This window comes from Narcine bancroftii, chromosome 7 (genome assembly GCF_036971445.1).
Source record: "Narcine bancroftii isolate sNarBan1 chromosome 7, sNarBan1.hap1, whole genome shotgun sequence".
Lineage (NCBI taxonomy): Eukaryota > Metazoa > Chordata > Chondrichthyes > Torpediniformes > Narcinidae > Narcine > Narcine bancroftii.
The window spans coordinates 10,582,099-10,594,200 of NC_091475.1; the positions used below are offsets into that span (position 1 = coordinate 10,582,099).

Here is a 12,102-nt window from a genome sequence, read left to right on the forward strand (position 1 = left end):
CAACCTCTAACTGCCGCCTTCTTGCCCACAACCTTTGCAGAAACCTGATTGCACCTATACGATTTTCATTGCACCTATACGATTTTCAGATTCCAAGGACGTGTGAAGAACTTCAACAGCAAGAATGGCCTTACCAAGGATTTGACATATCTCGTTCTGAACACTGAGAAAGGCAGAAACCCATCATTACGCTCTTGATTGCTCTGGGTCCGCCATAATCCTGTGTTCCTTCTAGTCGTGCTCAAAATGGCGTCATGTCAGTGGGTGGGAGTACAGTTGATGCTGGACCGGAGCTGGAGTGCGTTCTGAGGCGCCTCCTGTGCAGCTGTCTCTTTCAGGGGGCCAGCGCTGTGCTTTGAATGCTGGCCACCTGAATGGCAATTCCACAGGTCTGATTCCGCTTCTGCAGGCGCATTCTTGGCGGAGAATGTGCCTTTTGTAAATGTTATGATAATTATGAATGGCCCCAACATCTTGTCAAATTGAAACTTCATATCTTTAATGTTGTATCTAATTTTCTCCAAGCTTAAATAGGATATAACATCATGTAACTACTGAGTATGAGTCAGTGAAGAGTTATCCTTCATTTTCATTAAAATTGCTCATCTAGCTATCAATGAGGTAAAAGGTAAAATTCTCTCTTGGGTTGAAGTCAAGAATATATCCTCTTAAGTAAAAAACAAACAAAGCAACGAAAGCACATGGGAAGTTTTGAGTATGCTTTTTCTCATTGCTAATACATTTCTGCTGATCTCTGCAATGGGAATTCTTATTGTGGGGGAAAAAAAGCAAGAATTGAGTGGAGCCACATTCCAAAGACTGGAGCATGCATTTTCTGTAACAATGGCTTTTCACTACTTTTTGATTTTTGGCATTTAATAGGTTATACAGTATTGAGTTCTCTCTAATATTTACTGCCTTGGATGTTGGAATTGACTCTCATCTCTGGGCCAAATTGAACTGTCTGACAGCTGACAGTTCTGGAGTGAGGCATCAGCTGCCAGTCATTCACTGCTCTGCTCATTAAAGACTTGCTTCGTACTCAGCCAAATAAAGAAGTCTGGAATGACATATTTGTCTACCTCCTGGATTTGTCATTGAGTCTAGCAGTGGAGCATTGATGCACCAGAGCGTGGGCCCAGATGTACCTATCATCCAGCTCCCTTGTATACCAGCCTGGGCTGGCATCAGGACTACAAAGAGATGGTTAATTCTTTAATTCATTGCAACATCGGACACCATTTGGCCCATTGGGTCTAATCTGGATCTCAATGCAATTCCATTAGTCTTGAATTTTTTTCCTTTCTCTACCCCCCCCCCCCACTTATTTCACAGTAACCCATTCTCTTGTACCCATCAACTCCTTCCCCCTGATTGTTACCCACCTACATGTGGGGTACTAGACAGTCCTTAATTAACCAAACTTGTCTTTGCAATATGGGAGAAAACTAGAGCAATAAACATGTAATTGGAGGGAGAATGCAGATTCCATACAGATATCACCTGAATTGCAACAACTGATCTACAATCGGAGTTTATCTGCTGTGACACTGTCGTGTCTGAATTAGTTTACTTTTATTTAACATTTTTATCAAATAATAAGACTCATTTACTTCTAAAGTATAATTTCAGTTTTTTTTTCAATTTTCTAAAATATCCTTTGTTAAACTGAATGGCTTTAAATACCTTACAGAAACTCTTAAAATTAGTTCAGAAGTCTTTGACAACTGTGGCCACTCAAAGGCTGTCAGGAAGTTCAACATTTGGGGTCGCTCATCTCACTACCTCTTGTGCCTTTGTGGGATGCGTCGTTGGAGCTGAGGGTCCAGGCTTTCACATCCTGACAATGCTAGTTTCAAGATTATGAGGGACCATATTTATATCTGAGGTGCATTCAAATTTCTTTCTCTGAGTGTGTGATGAATCTCAGCGATATCACATGGGTGCTTAAAAGGGAGATGGGTGCATTTTTTTTTTAAAGAGTGGGGAATAGAAAGATTTGTGAAATTGACACAAAAAGAGTTGAGGCTTGAGGCTGAACAGCCATGATCATATTGAATGGTGGTGCAAGTGTTGCTCCTCCTGTTGTTTTCCTGTGTCATGGAGGAAATACATAAGCCAGTTGTGATGCTTTGAAGCAGGAGCAATAGATTGAGTGTTGCACCTGGAAAAGGAAACTCAGGACCTTTTACGTGATCTGAAACTACGTAAGAATGAGAGAAGCAGCTTTGGTGATGGAGGCTGGAATGAACACTGAAAGCCCAATGATAGGAAGAGCGTGGACCAGATTGGAGCTAGGTCAATTATGGGTTTTGACAGGAGTGATGGTCATTCTGGATTCCCATCTGAAGATTGCCGTTATTTTTTTAATTTAAATTTTAAGTTTGATTTGCTTGTTAATGCTAATGTTAAAATGCAATCCATGATTAATTTTGTGAATTTTTTTTGATCCAAAATCATGGGATTTTTTGCAAGCTACATACATAGCACACAAAACGAAGCTTTTCGCTATCAATAGATGTGACAATAAACTTCTCAATAGTTTGTTCTTTATTCACTAACCATTGCTCTGCCACGAAAAGTTCTGATTCCTGGTTTAGGTGAATGTTGTATCTGTCTGGAAAGAGGAATAGTAATTTCTGTTTTTTTTCACAGTTGAAATAGTTTATTTTCTTTAGAAGTCTTTCATATTTTTGTCCCTTTCCTTTCAGGCACAAACCTTCAGGCAATCATAGAACACACAAAGGATCCTGCCAGTCATGCAGAAATAGTTGTTGTAATCTCCAACAAAATTGGTGTAGAGGGACTGAAGAAAGCATCCCGTGCTGGCATTCCTACAAGGGTGAGAACACTTCTGCATTCTTGTGAAAAAGATGTAGCCAGTGATTATCATGTGAATAAAGGTTCAGGTAGAGGACCAGACACCTAATGTGAGGATGGTGTTGTTTTTTTCATTGCCAGGAGCTACAGGTTTCCTTGCAATCCTGCATCTAACATTTAGACCATAAAATAGATTGCACGTCTAGACCGTTAATAGCTCTTAAAAAAACAAAACCTGTACTTTCAATTACGTGTTAGCCCTGGATTAATCTCCATGCAAAACAGATGAGGATCAAAAGGAAAATATACAGATTATTACCACAGGTTGATTCAAAATGACAGATAGCTGTGAAGAGATGGGGAAAATAAACCCATGTTTTTTTTTGTGCCGTTGTTTCCTTTTCCACAATCCATTCTCTCTGCCTTCTAAAGTGTGAGGAAATTCAGGGATAATGCAGGTGCTTTGAGCTGCATTAAAATTCACAGATTTAAGTGCTGCCAAAATCATGGTCAATGCTCAAAATAGTGCATGGTGTTTTTTAAGATCAAACTGACCGAAATGTGCACATGTGGGTAAAATGCCAAAACAAAGGTTTATGTCATACATTGCTGCCATTTCATTTTGAGAGACAATAACTACTACATTAAATGGAATAAAGTTGTTATTTATAATTCTTTGTTTTGGATGGAGACATCTATCTTGGGACTATTCATAACTGAGTAGGGTAGAGTCCCTTGGGTAATTCAATACAAGAAAACTCCAGATGACACAAGCGTAGTAAGATCAAATAAGTTTTATGATGTGAGATGTTAAATTGACTGACTGGGATTCCTATAAGCATGCAAGGGCAAATAGAACAATGGTTTGTAGAATTTTCTGAGGAACGGAACAGAAGATGAACAGGAGTTTATCGCTAAGCTAAACTTAGTGAAATCTTAGCTGCATTTCCTTTTTTTTGTTCAACCATTCCAATAATGTATCTAACTTGAATAATTTTGCATTGGAAAACTTGCAGGTGATCGATCACAAATTGTTTGGAAGTCGATCTGAATTTGACAGCGCTGTAGATCAGGTGCTTCAGGAATTCTCTGTTGAACTGGTTTGCCTTGCTGGATTTATGAGAATCCTCTCAGGTCCCTTTGTCAAGAAGTGGAATGGTAAATATTTTTATTTGCTCCACAATTTGTCTGACCAGTCTGCAAGTAATTCTGCAGCGGAAGTAAATTCTTTTTTGCAATCTCAATTCTACGCACATAGAAATACTGCAACAATATTTGAATTGGTGGTTGCATTAATGAGGGAATCTTTAGACAAGGTGTAATAGTTAATAATTACGGTGGGTTTGCTACCCTTTATGAATTTTAACTCGATGTACTGCACAATCATTATCTTTTTAAGTATTGAATCAAAATAATACTTTTATAAAAGTATGAAAAATGAAGTGTTGAGAGATTTCCAGTCTGTAAAATTACATGCAAATGATGGCCTCCTATTTAAATCTAACCATTCAATAAAGGGTAATTAAAATAGTAGACTTTACTGAACATGCAAAGTGGCAGGTTTAAAACTTGAAAATTAAAGTTATTTGATTTTAATCTTCAAGGATATTAGAAACAGAAGGAGGAGATGGGTTTCTTGAACCAGTTCATAATTGAACTTGTGACTACTTCTCCACCCAATCATTGCAATTTTGACATGTGTTCAATTATTAATCTCTCTCTTGGGGCAAGACCTTTATCTTTTGTGGTTGGATTAGTGCATTACTTTCACTCCAGCCTTTAGTTTTTTTTCTTCTTGTAAGATCAATCTGACTGTTTATAATTGTTAACTGCCTTTTAGGTAAACTGTTGAATGTCCATCCATCCCTTCTACCGTCTTTCAAGGGAGTTAATGCCCACAAACAGGTGCTACAGGCTGGAGTACAAGTGACTGGCTGTACTGTCCATTTTGTGGCTGTAAGTATTCTACTTTCAAGTTCCAGTTTATTGCTTTTTGTTTTTCCTTCAATGTTCCTCATTTCATTGTTCTGTTGTGGCCTTCATTCAGTTGTTAACTATTTTGCAGTTGGAGATCAAATCCAATTCCAAACATTTCAGCAGATGCTTGAGCAAAATAACAAGGGAGCAACTGCATGATTAAAGGCCTTTTCAGGAAGAAGTAAAACTGCTCATGTCCTCTGTAAGGAAGTATCTAGAAAATCTAGTGGAGACCATCTTTCATGTGATACAGAGGTTTGACCCATTTGAGTTCAAGGTGGCTTTCGGAGCAATCCTAGTGCACTCCTACTTATTTCCTGGTAACTTACTCTCCCCTCATGTACCTGTCAAGTTCTTTGGAAAGAGTGGAACCTGATCAGGAACAAATGAACAAAGATACACTGCTGTCCAAAAAGTTCTGTCAGAAGTAAACTCTGCAAGGTTGAAACTATTCTACTGTAAAACACTTAAGATCTGGTATCCAATTGTGCTAAACTGGTTTGATATCTGGTTCTACAGTTTCCATTTTTGCTTTACCTGCTTCTGTTCTTTCTTCTTTCAACCATCCACAGTAGTTTCCTCCCTCTCTCTCTCTCTCTCTCTCTCTCTCTCGCTCTCTCTCTCGCTCTCTCTCTCTTGCTCTTCTCTCGCTCTCGCTCTCCTCTCTCTCTCACCCACCCTCATTTGCCAAGAATCTTATCATTTCTTTGTTCTGCCCAATCTTTTTTATGTTTTCTACTTTAGAATCCATAAAGGGTCCTGACCTTTGTAATAGTTTAACCCTGTCAAGGTACAAGAAGTACAACCAAACCAAAAAGTACAACTCACAGAATTTATTAGAGTCATGCTAGCGGGAACGAGCAGTAATTAGGGTTGGGTGGACAATGTCACCTCCCCAATACTGTTGAACCTGATTCAAAGTACAAGGTTACAGAGTACAATACATTTTGCTGCATATAATTAAGTAACCATTCCTTTGAGGGGATTGTTTCAAGCTAAGGTGTTACAGTCAGTGTTTGCACATTTCTAAAGACAGGAAAATGGTTATCATTGATTGGCTTTCTATAATTAAAAGATATGGATTCATGGCAGACATGATCAAAAGGGTCCTTTAAGACAGTGTTAGGCTGGTTGCTTCCCAGCGATCTCCATATTCATTATTTTTAACAGGGTTAGTTGAATTCTAGACACTGAAACCAAACCATCGTAGGTCGGTCTGCAGGCTTTTGATGTTTCCACATTCTGTTTGACAAGCTTGTAGTGCTGTCAGCTGTTTTTGGGGCAGGAACCTGCTTATGAATGGGCTGCGTCTGACGAATTGTTGTGTAACAGCAGGTAATAGCGTTATTGTGCACAGGGGACCAGGAGATGGCTTTATGGAAGATGTGCTAATGGATAGTTGTCTGGAATGTTGTTAGTTGCAGCTGACCTGTCTGTGTGAGTGTCCCAATACCTATTTCTTAGTCATTCACAGCAATCATTTAAAAGTCTACTCTATCTTTCATAATACGGTTATAATTGTTTCAAAGTATCCAACATCTTAACTCTTATACACAGCACATTCATTTCATTACATTGTCAACCAATACCACAACCTGAAACAATGACCACTTCTCTTCATGGATGCCTCCTCACCCATTGAGTCTCTCCAGTTTTTCACTGTTTGCTTGGAGATTCTACCATTTGAAGTTCTTTGTTGCTCTAATGGCTGACGTTAAACTGAGATGTTCTGCAAGAGATGGTGATGATGTTAAACCACTGCAGCAACTTCTTGCTTTTTTTAATGGCTAACATCAAGCTGGGATGTTTTATGTGGGATGTATGTGCTTTACCAGTGCAGCATCTTCTTGCTTTCCACCATCTTGCTATTCTTTTCAGTTGGGGTATGAACTGTGAACTCAAAAATTGGTCTCATTAATATTGTGGTACAGAAATGACAGGAGATCCATTGTTCTGGGACAGTATGTGATCCATTGCATTTTTATTACTTGGGTATCAGTGAGCATAAAGCAACCAGAATCATGGCACAAGAACAACAATTTGTGTATTGTTTGAGTTAATGTACAAATAGAGTAATTTTCATATCCCTGAAGATTTGAACTGAAACTGCAAAATTGTTCTCAAGATTTGGTTCCCTGACTACAGTCAGTAAGTACAGAACTAGTTTGCCACTCTGCACAGCTTGTGGCATCACCATTTGGTTTGAGGCCATATTTCCACATGTGTTAATTTAGGATTAAGTTTAACTTTCACAGTCCAATTGCCTGTTCTTCAACATCTACCAATCAAATTATTCCAGGAACATTTGTATCTGATTAGCGATGAATTGCTTATCTAGGGCATTGCATCTTTTGACGTGCTTCCCTGATTCCATACGTGCTCTGCGACTTTTCCATTTGAATTGGCCACATTTCCTTGGTAGGGATGTTGGTTTTTTTCTACCTTTCAATGCAATTTGGCCTCTCATTGAAAAGTTGAACCCCATATTAACATTATGGGTGTTCTCTGCTTTAGAAGATGGATCTGGCTTTTAAATGAGCCACACAGTGCTTGCTTGCAATAGTTCCTGTGTCTGTCATTGTTGGGTGGAATTTTGAACAAAAGTAGTGAAGACCCTCTCGATGTGCATGTAAACATGACATTAGTTTCAATACTAATCTACACATCCCATAAGAGTCTTGGACGTTGTTCTCAGCTGAAGATGAGATTAGCTGATGTCAGTCAACATTTGTTTTAAATGCTGTTTCTGCAATTTCATTGGGTGTTTCAGGAAGAAGTTGATAATGGAGCAATCATTGCGCAGAAGGTTGTGCCAGTGAAGGTGGGGGATACTGAAGAGATGCTGTCGGAAAGGGTGAAAGAAGCTGAGCACATGGCATATCCAGCTGCTATCCACCTGGTGGCCACAGGAGCAGTATGTTTGGGAGAAGATGGGAAGATTTGCTGGAAAGTTCAGGACTCCAGCTGAATCCAAGCAACAGGTTCATTGGGATTTGTTACAAAAATGTTCTACAAACTACCAAATGTAAGACCACATTTGGTTTGCTTTACGTATCTCTTGTGGCGCATTCCACACTGGCAGAGAAATCCAGCAACAGCCCCATTGTGCTCATTTTGATATTGTAATTTGAAAAGGGTTATCATTAATAGAATGACTTGCTGTTTTAACACCAAGAACTTTCACCGACTACAACAGAAAACTACAGAAAGGAAGGAAAAAAAAACAATTTGTAAATTTTTGTGGTAATACTTTACAAGTATGTGTTTTAACTTGTAATTTTGTGAGAGATTTAAAAGTTCAGGGAAGGGGGAAGTTTACTTCCCCAGACTTGCATAGAAAATTGCACTAGGTTGCAGACCAGATATTAATTACAACAGGTACCTTTTCTTTGATAGTCCCAGTGCAGAAGGTTAAACTAAACTAACTTGCAAGAAATAAAGGAAAAGCCAGGCTTTTGAAGCCAAAATATCTCACTAACTTTGAGCTGTTATGTAAACTGTCTGGTCACTACACATAATAGGGGCTGTTTGTTCAAGGTGTGTAGCACAAAATTCAGCAGTGTGTCCTGAATCAATTACAACGTCATTCTGGAAAAAACAAATGAACAACTATGATCAGTTGCTCATAAAGCTTTTATCCTCAGTAAACTGGATATCCTAAACCTGGGCCTTCAACTACTAGAGTAAAAACACTGAAATGCTGGTGGAACTCAGCAGGTATTGCAGCACCAATAGGAGGTAAAGATGTATTACCCATGTTTTAGGGTCTGAGCCCTTCTTCGGGACTGGAAATATCAGTAATACATCTTTACCTCCTATGGATGCTACAAGACACCCTCCAGCATTTGTGTTTTTTTTAAAATAATCACAGGGTCTGCAGACTTGTGTTTCACACCTTGAACTACTGTGCAAGTCTGAAACAACTCCACATTAAAACTCCTATAATCTGGAATGCACTTGCTTGCAAAGATAGTTAGCATCTGGCTCGCTGAATGTTATTTCCTGTCCTCTCAAACTTGGGCTCTGTTTCCAGATTTCCCTTTGGATGTATCAGGGCTGCAGTTCGATATTCCAATTGCACTTACCAAGGGCCCCTGTTCCCACTTCCCATTTTAAACTGGAAAATTCTTATACTATTGTATAAAATCAAATCACAAAGTAAACTTTGAAAGTATGTTTGGGGTATCCAGTAATCCAGAAAATCTGCCAGTTTGCCCTACCAAGATTGTGAAGATGCTGGATTATTAAAGAGTTTTAACATATTCTCTGTTGGCAAATAACATTACTGCTTGTTTGAAATAAACAATTTACATATTTCAAATGCCTAACTTGAATTTCATTTGCATAGCTTTCTTTCCCACCCCCTGCCTTCCCAAAAGGAAAGTATGGTTCAGATTAAAATTCTCTTAACCTGGAGCAGAATTATATTGTGTCTATTTCTGGGCATCTCTTGACACCCATCAGGAACCCTTCCAGTGGGAGTTTTGCTTTTTTTCCTGTTGCCTCCCAAATCACAAGTACAAAGCCCAAACTTGATCTGCAGTGTGATCATCAACCTCACTGGTCTGAAAAACCACGGCCCTTGTTTCCTCTCAGAAGCAACAGGCTTTTGTAATCATGTATTCCCTGTAACCTTGTAATTTAGAGCAGCCCTTCTCAATGGTGGCCACTGTACATTTAAGGAGGGGCCATGGATTGAAATTCTTAATGAGGAGGGCCCAAGGTATATTGGGGGGCATGGAAACTGAAAGGATTAAACATTTTTTGGGGAATAAAACAAAGCATAATTTTTTTCCCCGCAAGGTTGGAGGCATTTGGAGACAGCCCTGAATGACCTAGATAATGTGGAGAACCAACAACGTTTTCAGAGTGTTCTTTGACATAATTGTTTGACTGACATGGAACCAGATTTGGATAGGAATTGCCTTCCACGTAATTTTCCCCTTTTATTCTATTGCCTTCAATTCCAGGAAATGGAAAAGTATTGCTCCATATTTCTCGCATCCGCAAGATGTCTAGCTGACATCTTACTTCAAGTTTTTGTGACAGGTCGTGAATATATGTTTCCTTCTGCTAGATTTTATTGAAGAAGGTACGTTGTTTATTATTTTCCATAAAATAGAAGCTTACTTTTGAGCTGGCCTTTGTAAGAAGTGCTTTTGTCTTGTGCTAGTTGATTTTTGTTTGTTTCAGAAATAATTTTACCCATGAGTTCCTCAGCAAAAAAGTGTCAGTAGTATTCAGTGGAATACTTAGTGTATGGTTTCATTAAATCTCCACAAGACCCTTCTATGCAAATGTGTTTGTTTTTTTTATATATACTTTTTCAAACTAACACTTGGGGCCAAGCAAGACGAAACAGCATTTGGAAACCATATTGACAGAGAAGAAAGAAACTCTTGGATTACTTCAAAGCCCATTGCTCAAACAGGTGATTAGTGAAAAGTCACAGAAATTAGAAAAGGGTCTTCTTGCATCATGTAAGATGAGTGAATTGATTGCTAAAAGTGGAAATGCTCATAATATTGCTGAGGTCACTTATTTTGCCTTCAGTGTCCATAATATCTGGCGTCATGAATTTAAATGGTTAAAAAAAACCTATTCAGGTAATTCCTTTGAGTGATTCCACTGTTTCTAGAAGAATTAATGAGATAGCAAGGGACTAAAAATAATTACCATTTAATTACAATCCAAGAAATTCTCAATACAATTAAACAATCCATCCTGCAAGATGACAGTACTCTTCTTGTAGCTTCTGCCAGATTCTGGAATGGAAACAAGCTGATAGAAGAGTTGTTGTTTCCTAGAAGGATTAAAATGGATACTCAGGGACTGACTGTTTTCAAATAAGAATTACGTAAATGAGAACATATTCCTTTGAGAACATAGTTGCCAGCGTAACTCATGATGCCACTTCAATGGTGGACAATATAGAGGGTTCATCACACACCTGAAAAATGATATACCTTCAGTCTTTACTGTACATTGCATCATTAGTGGCTAAAAACTTAGGACATTCAAATGCTTCTCTTTGAATTGTCATAAAGACTGTAAACTTTATAAAATCACACCCCCTTCAAGACTGTTTATTCGGGCAGCTGCCTGAAGAAAATGACTAACATTTCCAGATGCTGCGGCTGCCCACTGAGGTGAGGCGGCTGTCTAAAGAAAATTGCCATTTTGTTGCACTCTGAAAGTTTCCTTTCATTTTCACAAAGAAAAACTCGTTGATGCAAAGATGAACGTGTTTTATCTTTGACAAACTCGCTTTATTGAACAAGACCTTACAGGGTAATTAAAATTACCTCATTGATAGTAAGGAAGCCATTGTGTCTTTTACTTAAAAAGCTCGGTCTATTGGAGCAATATCAGCCGTCAGGAACTTTGACAATTTCCAAATTGAACACAAATGTAGAGGCATTGAAAATTACCGTTTATGTGAAACACTTAAAGTGAAGAGACACTGATCTGCAGAAAAGATTTAATGACCTGATGAATCTGAATATCCTGCATTTGAGGAACAATCCACTAATGTTGACGTAGAAATTCAAGAGGTCGATGGATCTTCAGACTGGTAAGTTCAATCAATTTAAAAAAAAAAAGACTTTTGGGTTAAGAGTGATCTGCCAAATGAATTTCTGAAACTACTATTTTTCGTTGCCTTTCACTCAATACACTGAGTTAAATGTTGATTCAGCAAGGTGGTTTCATTGACAAAATCCAGGAACAAGCTTGATATTACAAGAGGGGGTCTTCGACTATTACTACCTAATTTGGAACCTGGCATCAAAAAAAATTGCACTGGAACATCAAGCTCATTTTGTAAGAATTATTCTTTTAAAGTTATTTTTATTTATTAAGTTCTTGCATTCTTAAGTTTAGTCTTAAGGTTTCCCAGTGACGCATTGTGTGCAATAATCATTGCTCTAAGAATCTTTAAAAAAATTTTTTTTGTGATGTGAGTTTTGTGATGTACTTTCGTACATGTTCATCAAGAATGAGTTCCTGTTTTCTCTGAAATCAAAAGCTACAGTTGAGTAAAAACCTTTTATCTCATCTCGTGTATCATAAATACTTTTTTGTTTTCACGTAGTCGGTCGGACAGAAGTACGGGAAAAAAAAACTAACTAAACCTGACTGCTCCATAAACTTGAGCAGAGTCTTAAGGTGGCCAAAGCCACAAAAAAAAAGGCTGAGCATGGTTTATTTAGAGGAGACAACACACAAAATACAGTCCTCACTGAGTTTGTTCTCTGTAGCATTTGAATAGGCTCGCCCATGGGGCTGAACTGCTTTACCTGTGGA

General features: G+C 38.4%; 1 protein-coding gene across 6 annotated transcripts in view; it reads left to right on the plus strand.

The window, feature by feature from the left end:
• Positions 1–9,118, plus strand: part of gart (phosphoribosylglycinamide formyltransferase) — a 64,158-nt gene extending 55,040 nt beyond the window's left edge. For all 6 annotated transcript variants that reach the window (XM_069888799.1, XM_069888803.1, XM_069888800.1 and 3 more), the window contains 4 exons: positions 2,712–2,842; positions 3,837–3,978; positions 4,661–4,776; positions 7,568–9,118. In XM_069888799.1, the coding sequence (XP_069744900.1) occupies positions 2,712–2,842; positions 3,837–3,978; positions 4,661–4,776; positions 7,568–7,765 (587 nt within the window). In that variant the 3' untranslated portion in view covers positions 7,766–9,118. The remainder of the gene's footprint in view (positions 1–2,711; positions 2,843–3,836; positions 3,979–4,660; positions 4,777–7,567) is intronic.
• Positions 9,119–12,102: the final 2,984 nt, after the last annotated feature.